The 19,375-nt window shown below is 42.9% G+C and overlaps 3 protein-coding genes across 3 annotated transcripts; 1 reads left to right on the plus strand and 2 right to left on the minus strand.

The window, feature by feature from the left end:
* Window positions 1–3,333: 3,333 nt before the first annotated feature.
* On the minus strand, window positions 3,334–10,643 carry LOC136477392 (cellulose synthase-like protein H1). Its single transcript, XM_066475547.1, has 9 exons — window positions 10,313–10,643; window positions 9,883–10,204; window positions 9,663–9,785; window positions 9,419–9,538; window positions 9,071–9,283; window positions 5,135–5,264; window positions 4,821–5,011; window positions 4,353–4,703; window positions 3,334–4,220 (listed from the first exon to the last, which is right to left on the minus strand). Exons 1-9 carry the CDS (start codon window positions 10,582–10,584, stop codon window positions 3,675–3,677), a joined length of 2,268 nt encoding a protein of 755 aa, XP_066331644.1. The 5' UTR covers window positions 10,585–10,643; the 3' UTR covers window positions 3,334–3,674.
* A 3,713-nt stretch (window positions 10,644–14,356) lies between these two features.
* LOC136470033 (uncharacterized) lies at window positions 14,357–14,890 on the minus strand. Its single transcript, XM_066468008.1, has one exon. It carries the CDS (start codon window positions 14,888–14,890, stop codon window positions 14,357–14,359), a length of 534 nt encoding a protein of 177 aa, XP_066324105.1.
* A 2,739-nt stretch (window positions 14,891–17,629) lies between these two features.
* LOC136470034 (probable leucine-rich repeat receptor-like protein kinase At1g68400) lies at window positions 17,630–19,300 on the plus strand. Its single transcript, XM_066468009.1, has 3 exons — window positions 17,630–18,874; window positions 18,981–19,153; window positions 19,294–19,300. The coding sequence occupies exons 1-3, from the start codon at window positions 17,630–17,632 to the stop codon at window positions 19,298–19,300; spliced, it is 1,425 nt and encodes a 474-aa protein (XP_066324106.1).
* Window positions 19,301–19,375: the final 75 nt, after the last annotated feature.

Here is a 19,375-nt window from a genome sequence, read left to right on the forward strand (position 1 = left end):
GTCTCTTGTGTGCCTAGAGATCATAGCTACTAGAATTGTTGGGTAGATAGCTTGCAATCCTTGTAGAGCTAGAGTAAGTTTGCATTTTGCCATTTAGTTTACTAACAAATTGCTCTAGTAAATTTGTAGAGTTTTAAATAGGCTATTCATACCCCCTATGGCCATATTAGGACTTTTCAGGTTCGCTGCGGGTAGGGTGAATAATGATTTGTTGCTATACTAAATCAGGCGTGTATGGTATCCAGAGGAAACTTTGTGGTTAAGGTAAATGGTGGTAAAAAGCAAAAAATGCAAAAGCATAACAGAGACAATGTACAACGCTGATATGCTAGTATGTGGATGAGGAAATGAAGATGCAGGAGCACATATCAGCGTCATATAAGCTGAATCAATTTCTCCAAAAAAAAAAGTTGAGTAGACTATTACAATAAATATTGCTCGCCATGGTTATTATGGTGACAATAAAAAATCAAGATGCAGGTCTAAAGCACATATTTACAGCAGGGTACATCATCATGTTGCAGGAAGTATGGTCTGTAGCTAAACATGGCAGCCTCTTGGCACTGGAGCGAGCATCTATGAGGAAATCGATTATGGTGTCCATCTACAAACATGTAAGGGAAAATGTGAGAAAAGAATGTGGATTGCTTATGTCTCAAATAACAGAGGCATCATCGATTAGCAGGATGACAACAGACATGGTGTTATTAAGTTTCAGCTAAGCTGTTAATAAAATGGTTACGTGTGTTAGGATTACCTTGAGCATATTTGTTTGAAGATACTATTGATCTGCCAAATCAGTGAAAATTGAAGATTTGCTTATAAACAACATTGTGAGTGCTGTCTGTTTGCTCAGGAGGGTTATTCTCGATTAAAACACACAGACCATTAGGTGATGTCAGTCTTGATAAAAGCACATATAGCTGCATTTATAGTAGATTTGAGAAGAGCCACCATTGAGAATCTTTGCATGCCTCAGGTTTGCATTTCCATATTTTTCATGGTTGAGCAGGTACCCGCGCTTCGTTGTTTGCAGGGGTGAATGGTGGATGATTTCACAAGCTGTCCACATATACGGGCACAACTAACCTTCTTGTCAGTTGAAAAACGCAGTAGTTTTACATTTCCTGCAAATTGGGGCCATGGTATTTGTGACCAAGGAAAGAAACAGTAAAGCATATACTGAGAATGCGATAGTGAAAGAGAAGTAAGCAAGGGAGGTATATATAAAACAAAAGCAGGGTGCACATGATTATATATCTCTGAACATCTCAGGAGGACCTACTAAATTATCAAAAATATGTCTGATTGATCAAGAATAATGCAATAATGGGTTGGTAACACAAACGTCTCAAATAGTCGAATCTAAATATCCCATCCAAACGCACCAGCTATGTCAGTTACGTTGTAGAGGAAGTGAATAATACCACCAGAAATCTTCCTTGCATAGGACGAAAAACTGAAAGCACAAGCCACATGGAACACACATTTAGAGGTCTAGACATATTGCACTTTACTAACAGGAACTGAGGAGCAGTGGGAACCTGTTTGCGCTGACGATGTGTATTAGGTGCTGATGTCTTAGCAGATTCTGGCATCACGCATGTTGGGTTCTGTACAAAGCATAAGAACGATTTCAACTGTAATCCATGCTGTAATACATTGTCGAAATTAAATTCCATGTATAGAGGCTGCCACTCCGATGTAAAACTGGGCAACTTTGCAATACACCAATCAAATGAACACCAAAGAGAGCTAGGCGAGGAGGTAAAACTCAAACAGGTTTTCTGGCCAATAATTTCTTGTTTAGCTCATATCCACCTTTCCAACGGTCACAAGCGCCCACGAGTGGCTATGGGAGCCGCATGCCCCCTTCCTTCTCACTCTCTCGCTCATTCTTTCTCTGAAGAACACTTTGAAGAAGCTCTTGCTCTCTCCCTCAAACTCCCACACACACTCTCTCTCTTGCTCAATTCCCCATCTTTGTGAGTGAGATTGGAGTCACTTCTTCATGGATTTCGACTCCGGGAGTAACATCCATCTCTTGAGCACTTGTGGCACCCGCCGGTGATTTGATCTTCGCTCTACTACTCTTTGGTTTCTTGAATCCTAGCAGGCTAGGTGATGCCCAGTGACGCCCTTAATTCATGCTTGTAAGGGCGCCCGGGAAGTTTGTATTACCTTTTGATTCTAGTGGAAATCTCGGCTTGATCTTTGTGGTCGCTTGGGAAGAGGGGAGTTGAAAAAGACTCTAAGGACCTTTGTGGTCGCCTCAACAACGGGGACATAGGCACAACTTTGTAGTGTGGCCAAACCTCGGGATAAGTCCTTGTGTCTCTGTGTGCTTTGACCGGTGATTGCATTATTTGTTGTGGTGGCAAGATATATATTGTGTGTAGGTGGAGGAGCAAGCAAAGGCGTGAATTCACTTAGTACAACTACTCCATACATGTGGTGAACTCAATTTAGTATTTGAGCATTTCAATTAATTTGTTCACTATTCTCCGGGATTCGGAAATTTGGACAAGTCCATAAATTCCACTTGGGACCGAGAATTCCGATACCCGTGATTTAATCCGCTGCAAAAAGTTTATGAATTTTAGGAAATGCCTATTCACCCCCTCTAGGCATTTTGATCCTTTCAGCCCTCAAGGTGAGGAGGGTCAACCCTAGGTCGTCGTCTCACCGGTTCCGAGGACAGTTTTTTGAATTTGGTGGTCGGAATTAAGTGGGTTCAATCATATGTCGATCTAACATTTTTTCATATATCTTGTGGGCTCTTTTCTGAATTTGGTGCTCAGAATTCATAGTCAGGTTAACCAATAGAAGTGCAACCAAATATAAGGTAAATGTAAACAATGTAATTGAAAGCATGCAGTCTAAAGGGATAAAGTTTATGACCCCCCTGAAAATTAGTTTTGAAGAAAGGGCAGGTGAAGAATGGAATTACCTTATGTGCTACAGAAGGTTAGATCATGGAAACACAAAATTACGACACGGCTGGTCATTCAGCCTGTTCGCTTGATCGTATCAGTCATGCTTATCAGCCATGATATAGTGTTTTTCTCTCACAATAAAACAACATCAGTCGACTTATAAGCCACAGAAACGATCATGTGTTTTCTAGTTTGAAATGAAGAAAGTAGTATCTATAAAAAAAACTAAAGAATAGAACACCTTCTCGGATAATTCGACGTTTAATTTTTGTTAAAATTATGCCTTATTAAACGACTTAAAAAATAGAGAAATATACTAAAAGTACATTTTAAGTCAAGCATGCTGTAGACTTGTTTCGAGATGAATGTGGTCACAGACATGTCACTCATTTTGAATTGTTATCATATCTTTGTCTTTTACATGTCCCTAAGTCCTAACATATACTCCCTTCCTTCTAAAGTAAACACGCATCTCACTTCTCGAGAAGTCCAACTTTTTAAACTTTGACTAAATTTATCCAAAAATAGATTAATATTTATGATATATAACAAATATCATTAGATTAAGCATAGAGTACACTTCCTTTATAAATTTATTTGAAGATATAAATATTGATAATATTTTTTATATTTTTAGTTAAACTTAAAAAAGTTTGATTCCTCAAAATGTGAGATGTGCATTTATTTTGGACCAAAGGTGAACTATGCTATCATTTAATGTTTCATGGCCGCGACAGTTCATCTGCAAAAGTGTACGAACGCAGCCACAAGCAAACCAGCCTTCAGCTTGACACTCCAGGGGATGCCATAGCTTCCCTTGCCCACAATTCCTGTCACAAATGGCCAGAAACATAGCAGCAGCCAGCTACAGCACACGAATTCCCCAACACCCGGGCCACCGTCTTCAGCCGCTCCGGCAACCACCCGCCATACTCCGACAGCTATGGCGACAATGTTCAAGATTGCAATTGCTGTCGCAGGGACGAACACCGGTGACGAATCAAAGGTGAACCGCCCAAGGTTAGCCTCGTCTGTACCACAATCGCCACCGGACGTGCTCTTGTCCTTGCGAGTGACCTCGAACACTGTATCAGAGAGCCCTATAGTCTTAAGTAGCACGGTGAGGAACGCGAGGAGCCAAGCGGAGGATGAGATGATCCGCTGCATCCTTTGGTTGTTCCACCAGGCACGAGCTGAGAGCCGGCAATCCATGTACTCCATGAAGTTGTATGTGTTGTAACTCAGGAATAGGGCTAACGGGATGCTGAAACCTGATTCTGATGGCTGCACAAGAGCATAGAGTTCAGATAGAACCGTGAAGTACAAACTTCAAACGAAGAATAAACTTTTTTTATATATGAATCTGCAGTGGGAAGAAAAAGGGGGGAAAAAAAACTGTAGTTAGAAACACTATACCTTTGGCAGAAAAGAGTGGTTTGCAAGAAGGCAGTAAGGTCCCAGCAGCGAATAGCAGAGCTCAAAAGGTGCCCTCAGCGGCCACACGTCGATGACCAGGTAGGCAAGGCATTGCCGGAATTGCAAGCGCCTGCAGATGGAGAGAAGAATTGGGTTGTTCCGGCTCAGGAGTATCTCAAAGAGGCCTGTCGCCCATCTCTTGTACTGGGTTAGGCTGGCTGGCCCACCCGTCGGTGCGCTGCCGAGGAACGCCGGCGGATTGGTGTTCAGAAGTGCTGATTTCCAGCCAGCAGCATGGATCCGCTGCCCGGTCAGAATGTCCTCAGTCGTTGATCCATAAACCCAGCCAATCTGCAGATACATTATTGTGAAGCAATGTACACTAGCAAAATCTACAAAGATGTGTGTCTACACTATAGTTACTTTGTAAAGTTGTAATTTGAACTAACAGTGCTGATCGCTAAATACCTCCTGTCCCCAACATGTGCTGGTCTCATAGCTGCAGGCAGACACTTCTTTTGCCACTTCGATGCGACTTGATAAATCTACAGTTGGTGCTGGGAGCATGTCTCCGGATATGATGCTCCAAGCTGATTTGATTAGTTCTTTTTGATTGCCAAGCTTCACTTGCAGTTGCAGCTCCTCGCTATATGGTGAGCCTGACAAATAATTTTCTAATTACACCAACTCATGTAATGGTATAAAATGAACCGAAATACATTGGAGTTTGCAGTTACTTCTGAGTGCTGATAGTTGCATATCAGTTTATGCTCAGAATGCACCTTTTATCCTTTGTTTGACTTGTCTGGTGATGAAGTCCGGTGGCACGCCATAAATGACTTTCCTTCGGTGAAAGCAACCCGTCCCGTTATAATAAATTCCTTGAAGTCCAGCAAATCCATACCCAAGCTTCTAAACTCATCAGCACAGAAACGATAGCCAGTAGCAACTGACATTAGAGCAGCTCCAACAATAATAGAAGAGCTAAGTCATAGAATATTTTATTGAGTAAGAAAGAGAGAGAATAATAAGTTGCCCTCCATGAAGAGCTTGCAACCATGTTCGCTTGATCGTATCAGCCATGCTTATCAGCCATGATACAGTGCTTTTCTTTTACAACAAAACAACATCAGCCGGCGTATAAGCCACAGAAACAATAAAGCGAACACGGTGTAAGCTCATACTCCTTTTTATGATGTATGTATCTATGCTTACAGGGTTTTGCTACGGTACATCTATTACCTCTTAGGAGGTAAGAGTTTGAATAAATCACAACCGTTGAATTTTAGAACATATTAGACAATTAAATAATCAAATAATTAGGAAAAAAATGTTGGCTATATCTGTGCGCTGATTTCCTTGCCATATCTGATATAGGAGCATGCACGATAGTTATGGCACGTATGTACAAGATTTATATGTGTATCTGTATGATTATCTCGTGTAATACTACATGCTTCTGGGTATGTGCAACTAATCAGTATGTAGCAAAATATATAATGCAACAATATCACGTATATTTTTATATATATACGGTTGTGATACATACACCTGTCATGTTACAACATTATATATATATAAATAACTATAATGATAGGGTTTTATATTTATTTCTTTTGACAAATTTGTCACGTACAAAATGTTTTGATTATGTTACGTGCATGTTTTTTTTCTTGTCAATATAGGTTCGGCTTTGTTCACATTAAGAAATGTTAAAAAGGAAGTCTCCATAGATGCCAAGGCCGAATAATACAAAATAATGCTAATCAAGTTAGTATGTCATATCCAAAGTTGCAAAATAAAAAAGATTTACCATATCTAATAAATCAGCATGCATCAATTAGATCTTGAAAAATATTTTTATATCTAAAACTTACCTTATTTCACATATTACCTCTTAGGAAGTAATAGATGATATCAACCCTCCGATCCAATTAAATAAACGGCTCACAGTTACTTGGGGGTACCACAACAAGGCCCATGCTTACATATTTTTATAATAACAATGTTGGGTTACTTTATCTTTATCCTTTTTAAATTCATATGAGCTAACAAGTTGATTCTATTGTTGAGGGTGCCCTTAGTGTTCAGTAATCAGTACCGCATTTACAACGTGAGATGCAATATCTCGGATGAACCAGCTTATAGCTTTTTATAAGCTGGGTGGTTGGATAAAATGAGCTATAAACTAGTCTGGTTGTTTGAACTAGCTAGAGTTTTGTCTAAACATGGCCAAGACTTCTTTGGTTTGGGTGCATGTAATTTGTTGGATAGTTAGTGTTTGAATTGTGATCCTCCTATTTCTAAGCAAATTGTTAGACAACATGATATGTACTACCTCCGTACCAAAAAAGATATAATTCTTTGGTTGAGTTGGGTTAGTGTGATTTGGACTAACCAAGTTGTCTAGTTGGCATGTGTTGTGTGCAACATGTCTCTTTGGCTTATGAATGTACAGGTGTTGGGTGCACCGAGTTGGTCGATAAACGATGGAGAAAGTCAAGTAAGGAGTCCATCAACGATGGACCGAGGACGGTGAAGAACGGATATGAAAGGCTTGGACCGAAGGATCCACAGGGCCGAGGACGAACCATATTGGTGGCTCGTATTGGGAACATGGAAGTAAGCCTGGGTGTTCGGGTTACCCGATTTTTTCGGGTCGGGTAATTCGGGTAATTTAAAATTCGGGTAATAAAAATTGCTACCCGATATTACCTCCGAAAAAACACTACCCACAAATTCGGGTACCCAATAATTCGGGTTCGGGTTCGGGTATTACCCGATATACCCAAATTTACAGAAAACAACAGACTACACTAAATTTCAGTAGCGATCTATACATAATTTCAGCAGCAATTTGTATAGAATTTCAATAGCAATTTGTAGAGAATAATATATGACAGTCAATCATTCAAATAGAGAGAATTATATTCTAATAAAGTGATAAGTTAAATGGTTCAGCTAAAACACATGATAAATACAAAGACAAAAACAAATTTTTGGGTAGTTCGGGTAGTTTGGGTACCGGGGGATATTACCCGAATTACCCAAACTAATTTCGGGTAATCAAAATCGCTATCCGAATTTGGGATCGGGTACCTCGGGTTCGGGTAATTCGGGTCCGGGTTCGGGTAATTCGGGTACGGGTAATGGGTATCGGGTATTTTGCCCAGGCTTACATGGAAGAGCAAGAGTACATGAGTGATAAAGACGATGTTAACCAGAGTGAAGGTCGGGGTTCAACCGAGTCAAGGCAAGGCATCACGAGTACTTGCTGGACCTCCAGGCTAAGGGCATGAAGAACACGTATCGACATCGAGGGGTTGAGTACCGGCTACACGACCGCTCGTGGTCATCTGATACTTTGAAAATGGTCTAGACCATTTTGCCCCCAGTGGTCGAGTGGTTCATGTCTAAATGTAGGGACATTTTTTATATATGTGTAATAGCCCTATAAATAGTAGAAGTGACTGCCCAACACATCCGGTCCTTCCACTCCACCCCTTCCATTTTCTAGGGCTAGAGAGAGATAGGCACCTCTTATTCTTTTTCTTGATATGAGTCGGAGGATGTTGGGAGCTAGGATGATGGGATGTATAGGTAGATTCCTAGTTTCTTAGTTCATAAGAAATCCGTGTGGAATTCACCTCTCTTGTCTACTCCTTTTGAGTCCCTTGTTTTGGCCTTTTTGTAATCTTTCATCACTTTTCTTTGGTGATTTTTGGAATTGTGTGTGATCTGATTTCCTGAGTGATTTTGGTCCTTGGAACTTGATCAAAGTATGGATTGAAGCTCAACTCTCATCTCACAAGTTGCTCTCCCTCTAAAATTGTCGTTTCTAGCCTCTTTTGGTGTTTCTTGAAGACCTTTGCTTCGAGGTTTTCTGAGACGTTCTTGATTGATGTTTAGGTGCTATGAGACCTTAGGAACACACATCGACTTTGCCTTCAACAAATTTTCCATGAGCACCTATAAACTATCGCTTTGAGGTTTCAGACAAACCCCAATTTGAGAGAGGGATTTCAAAATTCCTCGCAAAACTTTGATCTTTTTATTTCAAAATTCCTAGCCTAACTTTGATCTTTTTTGCAAGATCTCTTGGGGATAGCTTCACCATGAGTTAAAGGCGTGTGCAAAATTTCGTAATTTTTGGACCTCTTTTGGATTAGTTATGGATTTTGCTTGCAGAGCATTTTGCAGTTTTCTGAAAAAACTAGCCTAGTTGGTTTTCAAATTTGGCTAAGCCGGTTTTTTGAGGCTTGTCCCAAATGAGGTGATTTTTTATGGAGTTTTCTTTACTATGTTATAAACCTGTCCACCTAAATTTCATGATTTTGGTAGGTTGTTTGTTTGGGCTTCCATATTTTTCTTTCAAGCTGGTTTTTGTTGAAAGTGTTCGAATTTGTCCTTTTTCACCTCTGACTGTTTCCATATTTTTCTAGTCTAGTTTCTAGGGTCTGTAGGTTCGTTGGCTAACACTAATCGAGAGATTTGTGTGTTATGTCGGGATATATGACGCTCTTTCATTCTTAAAAAGAGAAAAAATTCAGACTCCTATTCCCCCTCTGGTCGTTTATTCCGGCCATTCAAGGTAGATTACAAAAAAGTATGATAAATTCATAATTATTAATATTTTTAATATAAATTTAATTAAATTTTATTTTAAGATTGTATGTTTTTTTTCAGGACGGGGAACAGGGGAAGTACAATTCTGGTACCTTGTACATGACTTCCGTCTGGTTTCCAAAAGGATCATCCTTGAGGGCATCATAGAATATCTGTGGTGCCTGAACAAATCCGCTGTGGACCTCGTTGTCGAATCCCAACAGGAGGCACATTGCATGGAGAATGACTTGTGGGTTGTTTGCAAACATGTCGCAGTCCACGTTCAGCATGATTGGCGCATTGGTCAGCACAGCGGAAACCCTTGTCTGCACACCAATTAAGGTCAACAATCAGTGATCAGCTGTATTCTGCTAATGTTAATGCAACAGACACTTCTCTGAACTTTGTGTCTCACTAATCAGAATTCACTTATTCTGCTGAGGAGCGTGAGAAACACTAACCAGGACATTCATGGCCCCGGCCTTGAAGTGCTGGTGAAATCTGGGTCTCTTTTCTCTTGAGATGTATACCAGACTTGGGAACCCTTCTCCTGTCGTGCTCTTGCTGTTGTCCCACAGGACCTGAAATCAGCAAAAATGAACACCAAACCAGTAAAAGTTTTGCAGACGATATGTATTTCACAAAATATTTTTACAACAATTGTTAATCTAGTTACTCATAAAAATAGCGCAGCTACATCTCAACCTTAATTACGGTTGGGTGATTATTTCGCTCCACACCCAAGAACTCAGTGAACTCACTGTCACTCTGCACAAGAGTGGCCTCCTCTAATTTCTCGACCTGACTCACCAACTTCTCGTACTCGTTCTGCAACACGAACAAGAAAACGAGCATATATAAGCAGCCATAAGATCAGACACCGCGCCAGTGCCAGGATCACGGACGAAAAAACGAGACGGCTCACCTTTATGACCGTCCATTCTTGCAAGAACTCTTGGCCGGCGGCGCGGGGCTCTGAGGTGGAGGAGAAGTAGACCAAGGGAGCTCTGACACCGACTCCGTGCCTCCTGCAGAACGGCACCCAGAGCCTCGCGAACGCGGCAGCCTCGCGCAGCGCGTAGCAGGTCAACGGCGAGCAGCCGTCGTCCGAGACGTAGCACGCCAGCTTGCCGGCCGGGTAGTCCACGGCAAGAAGCGAGAGCACGGTGTTCACGGTCACAACCGGTGGCTCCAGCTCCGGGTCCGCCGTGGTCACGAACACATCTACCGCCGGGAGCTCGTCGGCCCTGGTAGAAATCAGAAGCTGTGAGAACAACAAAAAAAAGGACGGGACGTTCCGGTCTTTCGGATACAAATGAACAGCGACGGCGCGTTGGGCCTTGGGCGGCTGCTACCTTTCGGGGAGGCGGTCGGGGTACGTCTCGAACCGGACGGGGTTCCACTTGCAGTTCATGTTGAGCAGCCACAGGAGCGTGAACCACGCCTCGCAGAAGAGCGCCGCGACGGCGAGCCAGCAGCGCGGCGGCGTCGTGCCGGCGCCGCCCAGCAGAGAGGTGGCACGGTGGGCGAGGAGGGCGAGGAGCAGGGAGAGGACGACGAGGTCGGCTAGCTTCCACGCCGTGCGGCGGATCGGGACCCTCTCCTGCAGCTTCTTGGCTCTCCCCATGGCCACTGCCGCAGCTCCAGAGGCAAGCACCGAAGCAGCACCGCGAGTGGTGGCTATTATTTTTTTATGCAGATAGAATTTTATAGACTAACAGGGCATCGTAAGATGCCCCGGTTCAATTTATTTATTAAACGAAACCGAGCCATAAAGCTTACATGGTGATAGAAACAAGGAATAAATTATCTCAAAGATTGTTATTATGTTTTATGCTAACAGAAATACCCGTGCATTGCAGAGTGTAAGACTATATAGATATATTATCGCTCAATAGTATGTCTATGGGTGTGACCAAATGTGAATTTTTAAAGTTCTTACCTAGTTTTTTATGTTTCGATGCTATATTATGGACAATTAACTGAGTAATAAAATTACTTTAATCTTATATTAGAATGTTAGTTTAGCTAGCAATATTTTAGGTAGTTCAAGGTTGGTTTATCGAAATCCTAGCTCTTTGCAGTCCATTACTACCTCTGTTCCTAATCTAAGGTTGTGTTTGAGATGGCTCCACGAACTCTATTCCATAAACTCTATCATGGAGCTCAAAAAAACATAGAGTTTGTGGAACACTCCTTTAGGTACTCTCACAACTTAATTTTTTCTCCTCAAGCGGAGTGAGTGGAGCTAAACCTGTTTGGCTAAAAAACGTAAAGTAAAGCTAAAAAACATGAAGTTGAGCAGTTCCAAACACTCCCTAAGTACATAATAAAAACTATGAATCTAGAAAAATCAAAATACCTTATAATTAGGAATGAACAGAGTATTGTTCTTTTGAGCAAAGAGGAGGGGGCCAAGACCATGGTTTTTTATTTTTAATCCTTCTTTATTCAATATTTCAATAATAATCGCTCCTATTTTTTTTTCTGATATAACCCTTTTAATCGCGCCAGCGGCGTCACATGCATTGGCGCGGCAATATCCGCCATGTTAAATGGCGTTTTTTACATGGAAAACGTTGTCACGTCACTCCCGCTGGCGTGACAGTTTTGTTCTATCGCGCCATCGGGAGTATTGTGACAAGACCGAACTTTTTAAAAATCATAACTCTTCGATACGACGTCGGATGAAGATGAAATTTATATGAAAATTGTAGCTCTCGATGAGATCTACAACTTTCTAGTTTTGAGTTTTTTTTCATTTGAGGACTTTAAGATGCTCAAAAAATAATATTCGGAAGCATAATAACCGCATACTAGTGCTTGTCGTATTACACAAATAATATCTTTTCTGTATGGTGTCAAATGAAAATACTTTTTACATCAAAGTTGTAGCTCTCAATGAGATCTACAATTTTATAGTTTTGAGTTTTCACATTTGGAATCATTAAGATGCTCAAAAAAAATAATATAAAATTTCAGTAGCATATTAATCGCGTACTAACGCTTGTCGCATTAGAAAAATAATATTGTTTTTTATCGTGTCAAATGAAACTACTTTTTATATCCAAGTTGATTTTCTCAATAAAATGTACAACTTTCATTTATATAAAAGTTGAAATTTATATTATTTTTTGAGTATCTTAACGTCTTCAAATGAAAAAACTTAAAACTAGAAAGTTGTAGATCTCATCGAGGGCTACAAATTTCATATAAATTTTATCTTCATCCGACGTCGTATCAAAGAATTATGATTTTTTAAAGGTTTTATCTTGTCACGCCACTTCTGGTGGCGCGATAAAATAATACTGTCATGCCAACGAGAGTGGCGTGACATCATTTTCTACGTAGGAAACGCCGTCTAACGTGACAAATATACCTGCCGCTGGATATTCAATCCCCATATTCAAATCCACACCCGCATTAATTGGTGAGGGTATGGGTTGAAATAAAATACCCATTTTGATTTGGGTGTGGGTAGGATAATATCCACCTTATTCATTCAGTCAGTTTGTTCGCTTGTTGGTTTTAGTCAGAGCTTATCAGTTAGTCAACAGTATTTTTCTCTCATAACAAACCAGCATTAGCCGAACTTATAAGCGCAAAAACCAACCAACGAATATGCCAAGTATTCATTTAGCCGTTCATGTAGTGCAAACTCCCACACAGTATGCACCGCGCTAATGCCCAGCTGCTGATGCTTGTCCTACTTCCCTGTCTTGGGCCTGTTTGGAACGAAGGAATCCAAAACGCAGGAATAGGAAAAAACGCAGGAATAAGGTATGATGAAAAGTAAAAAACTACGGGATTTCAAAACACAGGAACAGAAAATTTAGGCTGTTTGGAATACAGGAATTTATAAACATAGGAATTGTAACATGTTAGGTAAATATGGGTACTAATTACTCTTAACTGCTCTTTTTTCTCTCGTCCTCACACACGCTGCCTCGGGCTTCACGAAGGAAACCAAAACCATGGATCAGATTGGATGGTTTCTTTCCCGTGAAAAGGCTTGCCAGCTACAGTATTCCTAAGGAAAGGGTTTGCTATTTCCTCCGTTCCAAACACTCTACCACCGATCCTTTCCTCCGTTTTTATTTCCTTTGATTTTCCCGTGAAAAACCCGTGAACCAAACGGGGCCTTATCCGTTGGGTATTCAAAATCCATCGGGTATTATCCACTTTAGTACACATGGGCATGCACAGTAGGCCGGTGTGGGCGAAGGGCATGGATGCCCCGTACCCTCCCCAACGGCAGCTACAGTATATGCGTTGCCGCGTCAATGCACTCGACGCGATGATGTTATTTGGTTACACAGCTAGTCAACGACCAAAAGGGTAAAAAAAAAAATTAGGAACGATTATTATTGAAATATTGAATAAAAAAGATTAAAAAATAAAAATTCTTAGACCATAGGGTAAATATACTATAAAAGGAGAAAAAAAAGATAAAACGACAAAAATGTTTATTAACATAACATAAAGAGAAACAAAATTAAAGGTCACAAAGTTCTCAAACCATGAAAAATATCTTAGAAAATCCTCTTGCATTGAGAAAGGTAAGCAAGAAATACTCTAGGAGACGAGAGCCAGGATTTATCATGATGATCCTTAATGATCTCCATGAAAAAAGGTGAGAGCCAGGATTTATGATGACAATCCTCAAAGATAATGAATGGAAAAATAGTATGTCATAATAAAATCAAGTTTTTTAATATTTTTTTATTTTCTAGGTCTAGTGAATAAATGGATAGAGCCTGTCTCTAACTCTGGTAAAATAAAAAAGCAACGAGCTTAACTTCTTAATTGGTTAATTGGAAGGATTTCTGATCTAATTAGACGTTAAAAATAGAAAAAAAATCCTAATTATTCTTGATTATGGATTGAAAAGGGATGTTATGAATTGAATATACGACATTAGTTCGTAAAGCAATACAGTTTGATTTATCTTTTTTCTCACAATATACTTCTTGAGATTAAGACTTCACCATTAGCTAGTCGAAAAGGACAAAAGGTTCGACACCAAAATTTGGTTTTTAGCAAAGTCACCAAATTTTGTTGATACCTACCTGATGGCGACGTATATGTATCCGCAATTCCGGATGTGTGTTTGTATCTTTTTTTTTTCTCAGTGTACTCCTTGTCCTCTTAAGATTAAGACTTTACCATTAACCAATCGAAAAGAACTTAGATAGAGAAAGATTCGTCACAAAAATGTGTGGTGATACCTACCTATGGCGACGTATATGATTCCGCATATGTGCGTAGCAGATTGCTATGTAGACCTAAACATTTTATAGTCAAGAAGCACATTTTTTTCAGGCCGAAATATCCACGCTCATCCCACAAGACGTGCCTTTTCGATTTTTTTTTTTTTTTTGAAATTGGATGACTTCATATTACTCATGAGCTGAAGATTCTTCAGCAACAATTACATGAATGTGCGCCAGAAGTGAATTGATGATTGTCTCACCTCCGTCGTCACAATTACACCCAACAGCTGTCAATTCATGGGCAACTCTATTAGATTCTCTAGGAATTGAGACACAACGAAACGAGCTAAAATTCATAGTCACCAGGAAGTGCAGTTCCTCCACTAGACCACCCACCAATGAGTTTGAGAAGTCCTCAGATTGCAGTGCTTGTTTCACCATCAAAGCATCAGTTTCCAAAATAAGATTGGAAATTCCTTGATCAATTGCCGCTTGGGCACCCTGCAAGCATGCTATAATTTCAGCTTGTAGTGCATTGTAAAGGTACTGCACTCTCCCTCTTCCTGCAGTCACCACATCCCCGTCGTAGTCCCTAATCACATATCCCCAACCACCAGTCTTCGTAGTAGAGGAGAACGATGCATCACAATTCAGTTTTCCTTCCGGTGGTTTCAGCCATCGCCCTTTCTCCTTTGGCACTGAAATTTTTGGATCCACCATTGTCTGCATCAACTCTCCAACATACAGGCGCACTGATTGGGCAAGCAAAGCAGCACATTTCCTCTGAGCCCCCGTTCTGATGACATTTCTCTCTGTCCACCACATCCAGATGGTGATCAAAATCAACATTTTCTTTTCCGTTCTTATAGATAGAATATACCGAATAACTTCCATAGCTGACTCCTTCTCTGCCAAAAACACACGCTCTTCTTCTAAATTCAGAAAGCGCCAAACTTGTTTGACAGTTTTGCATTTGAAAAACAAGTGGCCTCCATCTTCATCGACTCTGCAGCAAACCGGGCAAATAGTGTTCAGCTTAATTCTTCTACGCATCAAATTCATTTTCAAAGGGTGACTGTTATGAGCAAAATCTCCATAGGAAATGTTTGATCTTATTCAGGCAATCCAATTTCCATATTCCGCCCCAAAGTGGATCCACATCCCCACTGCCACTTTGCTGGACATTACTGCGATCTCTGCTACAAACGAAATCCGCCCGACAAACTTTATAGGCACTTCTGACGCTGAAAACACCTTTTAGATCAAAATGCCAGGCCAATACACTTGGACGATTTTCATGCACCGGTAGAGATAGAATTAAATTTGCATTCTCTTCCCATAAAATGTCTGTAACCATTGTTGGGCTTAGTTAGGGCATAGGCCATCCGCATACACACACAAGACGTGCCGTATCGGTTTTTTTAGGTTTCTTTTTTTCTTTTTTTATGAGACCCAGTTATAGACGCCGACGCTCACATACCACTGAAAGAATAGCGTCGTTAAATCCTAGAATAAATCTAGAAAAATACGAGCAACCATGTCAAGTCGTGGACTTTTTTTTAACAAAAACCGTGGGGAAAAAATCCCCCCGGCACCCAAAGAACTGCAATAACTAAAACAAGAACAGTTACAGAGAAAGGTCCACCTAGGGGGTGACCACACCACCAACACACACAAAGAAAGAAGAAGAAAACAAGAAAGAAAAGAAAAAAGAAACTAACTAACTAACTAAACAGAACTACCTACCAGACTAAACTACCAACAACAGAACTAAACAAAGGTTACAAGCTATGAAGCCAAGAGCGAACAGAGGAGTGCAGAGAAGGCTTGATTCTGTACAGATGGCTGGTAACTTCGTGTCTGAAAGTAGCTTTCCAGGAGCTCAAACTAGGAGCCTTTCCATCAAAGATAAAAGCATTTCGTTCCACCCAAATACAATTTGCTGAGATCATGAATATCTCCATGAAGAAAGAGTGGGGAGAAGCTTCTCTTGCAATAATTAATTTTTGAAAAAGATTAACTGAATCTGTCCAGGTGATGCCAAGAGCAAACCATCTACTAACAGCAGCTGGACAATTAAAGACTTGAATCCGGGTGAGCATGTTTTACCATAAAGAACCCAACCAGCTGAGCTACGCTCTATTCTATCTATTATTTTTAGTGTGTAATTTAAATATTATATTGTGCTATGGTTGGGCTAAGATTTTTTAGTGTTTGCGTTTCACTATTTAATAATCCCTATCCACTAAGGCTATGTTTGGATACGATCTTCCCCACCGTGCAGTGTGGTACGAGAACCGCGGTCAGGGAGCTGCCATACTAAAATCGAAGTCCCTGTTGAAGCTCACGGTGGCTGAGTCACGGGCGGTAGAAATAATTGTTGACACCACAAACCGGCCTCGTTCGCTTGTCTGAATTCTGGAGGAATCTGGATGGTTTGGAGGAATGCTGAATGAATTTGTGAGAGAAAAACACTGTTCCGGATGAAAAAAATAAGCGGATCAAGCCGGATTTCAGGACACACGAACGAGCCGTTTTGTGCAATTATGCTCGATTCTCACGGCCAGCCGTCGGTAATCGGATTATAATCGTATCCAAACAGGGACGCGGGTCAGATTAGGCAAAAATAGTCAAGTCTACTGGTAGGGTAGACCACACTCTAGTATCAGAAGCTTGATTTTGACGCCATTTTGCTTTACCTAAATAAGATTGCACAGGTCACGAGAAGCTTGCCAGGTCCGGCGAGCCAATTCGGCTCGCTTGTCACGTAAGGGAATCTGTTGAAAATTCTTGTTTGCAAAAGTCCCTAGACTGCAAGCAAATCAACCAAATGCATCCTATGGCTTCATATCGTGGCTCAGCTAGGCTAGGTAAGTTTTGCTTTGCTCGGAGAACCCTCTTAATAGACACTTAAATATCATTATTCAACAGAGAGGCAGTAGGTAAGATTGTTATTTTGCCAGTAGCGGAGCCGGAAGTTTTCAAAAGTCCGGATGTCCCTCGTTATAAAAAATATTTGTATTTACCTAGAAAATTACATGTTTTTATATAATTTGTATTTCATATATATATATATATATATATATATATATATATATATATATATATATATATATAAAATTTGTTTCCTCTGAACTTCGTTAACGAGCCCGGACAGCCGCTAGGGGAGTCGGGGTGGCCGGGCGGTGCCTCACTGCCTCCTGCCTCCGCTCTTTTTCTTTTTTATTGAAAACCTCCTCCGCCCCTGATTTTGGGATATTTAACCTTTTATCATCATAACGGATGGCTACTCCTCGGATAGCAGGTTTAGAATTGACGCTACTATTTTAGCAGCTGAGAGAGAAAAACGATACATTTTTACCATAATTGCTGGTGTGGCACGCCACCTCAGCTGGCCAGCGTGGCAGGTGAAGGGAAAATGACCGCCCCTGCCCCTGCCCTCTCTATCCCTCCCCACGCATGGCCCGGCCCACTCTAGCTCATCCTTCCGCTCCTCCTTTCTTCTTCCTCCCGCTCTGCTCGCCGACGCCGCCACCCAACGCCGCCGCACACCCCGCCGCGCGGTCGTCGTCGCTCACCTCCCCGCTCCGCGTGCGTCGCGTCGTCCTCGAAGGCCTCCGGCTCGGCGGGCACGCCGCGGCGCTGGAGCTGCTCGCGGATCTCCCCGTTCTCTCGTCCCTTAGCCTCAAGAACAACACTTTCACGGGCGCGCTCCACGGCGTCGACTTCTCCTGCCTAGCGCCGCACCTCAAGCTTCTCTACCTCTCCAGCAACGGCTTCTCCGTCCGGTTCCCCGAGTTCGTCCCGCGCCTTCGCCACCTGCGCCGTCTCGACCTTTCGGGGAACCACCTCGCGGGCACGATCCCGCCGGAGATCGGGCACTGCCTCCGTGTTCTCCTGACGCTGAACATCCAGCGAAATTCGTTCGTCGGGTTCGTGCCGGACTCGCTGGACGCAATGCCCAAACTCGCCGAGCTCAACGTCTCCGGCAACCACCTCGAGGGGCGGATCCCGAACCAACTCGCAGCTACCTTTCCCGCGTCGTCGTTCGACGGCAATCCGGGGCTCTGTGGCGCGCCGCTGGCCCGCCGGTGCAATGAACCGCAGCAGATCGTGTACAACAACGGCGGCGGCGAGGCATCGAACGGATCGATGACGACGGGGAGGGGGAATAAGATCCATGACCGGTGGATGGTCGTGATGACCATGTCAGCGGTGGGCGCGGCAGTCGCGTCGTTGGTCGCGGCGGCACTGTGCGCAGTGCTTCTACTGAAGAACAGGAAGCCGGCGAGACGGCCGGGCGCCAGCTCGACGTTCTCCAACTCGACGGTCGCACGGGAGGAGACGGTGCGCTTCGACGGGTGCTGCGTGGAGTTCGACGTGGTCACGCTCATGCAGGGCGCCGCAGAGATGCTGGGGAAAGGCGCAACGGCGACGACGTACCGTGTGGTCATGGGAGGCAACGTCGATGCGAGCGACGCCGGCGTCGAGGAGGCCCACGGAGAGGTGGTGGTGGTGAAGAGGATGAGGAGAAGGGACGGCGCGTCGAGGGAGGACGAGAGGCGGCGGGGGGAGCTGACCAGGGAGATGGGCACGTGGCGGCATGCTAACGTCGTCGGCCTGCGCGCGTTCTACGCGTCCACGGAGGAGCTGCTCCTCGTCTTCGACTACATGCCCACCAGCAGCCTCCATAGCCTCTTGCACGATGAGCAGCACTCCTCATTTCTCGTCGCACGTGTAGTTCGGACGTGTCAGTCAGGTGATGTCTTCTGACGTGTGCACAAAATTGGTGTTCTTCTGTGTATATATAGAGAACCGTGGCCCGGCAAGAGTTCCTCTGGGCTGGCAGACCAGGTTGAAGCTGGCGCAGGACGCGGCGCACGGCCTCGCCTACCTCCGGTGGGGTGTGCGGCGGCGTTGGGTGGCGGCGTCGGCGAGCAAAGCGGGAGGAAGAAGAAAGGAGGAGCGGAAGGACGAGCTGGAGTGGGTCGGGCCGCGCGTGGGGAGGGATAGAGAGGGCAGGGGCAGAGGCGGTCATTTTTCCTTCGCCTGCCACGCTGGCCAGCTGAGGTGGCGTGCCACGCTAACAATTGTGATAAAAATGTATCGCTTTTCTCTCTCAGCTGTTAAAATCGTAGCGCTAATTCTAAACCTGCTATCCGAGGTGTGGCCATGTGTTGTGATGATAAAAAGTTAAATATCCCC

Source organism: Miscanthus floridulus, chromosome 8 (genome assembly GCF_019320115.1).
Source record: "Miscanthus floridulus cultivar M001 chromosome 8, ASM1932011v1, whole genome shotgun sequence".
In the NCBI taxonomy this organism is placed as follows: domain Eukaryota; kingdom Viridiplantae; phylum Streptophyta; class Magnoliopsida; order Poales; family Poaceae; genus Miscanthus; species Miscanthus floridulus.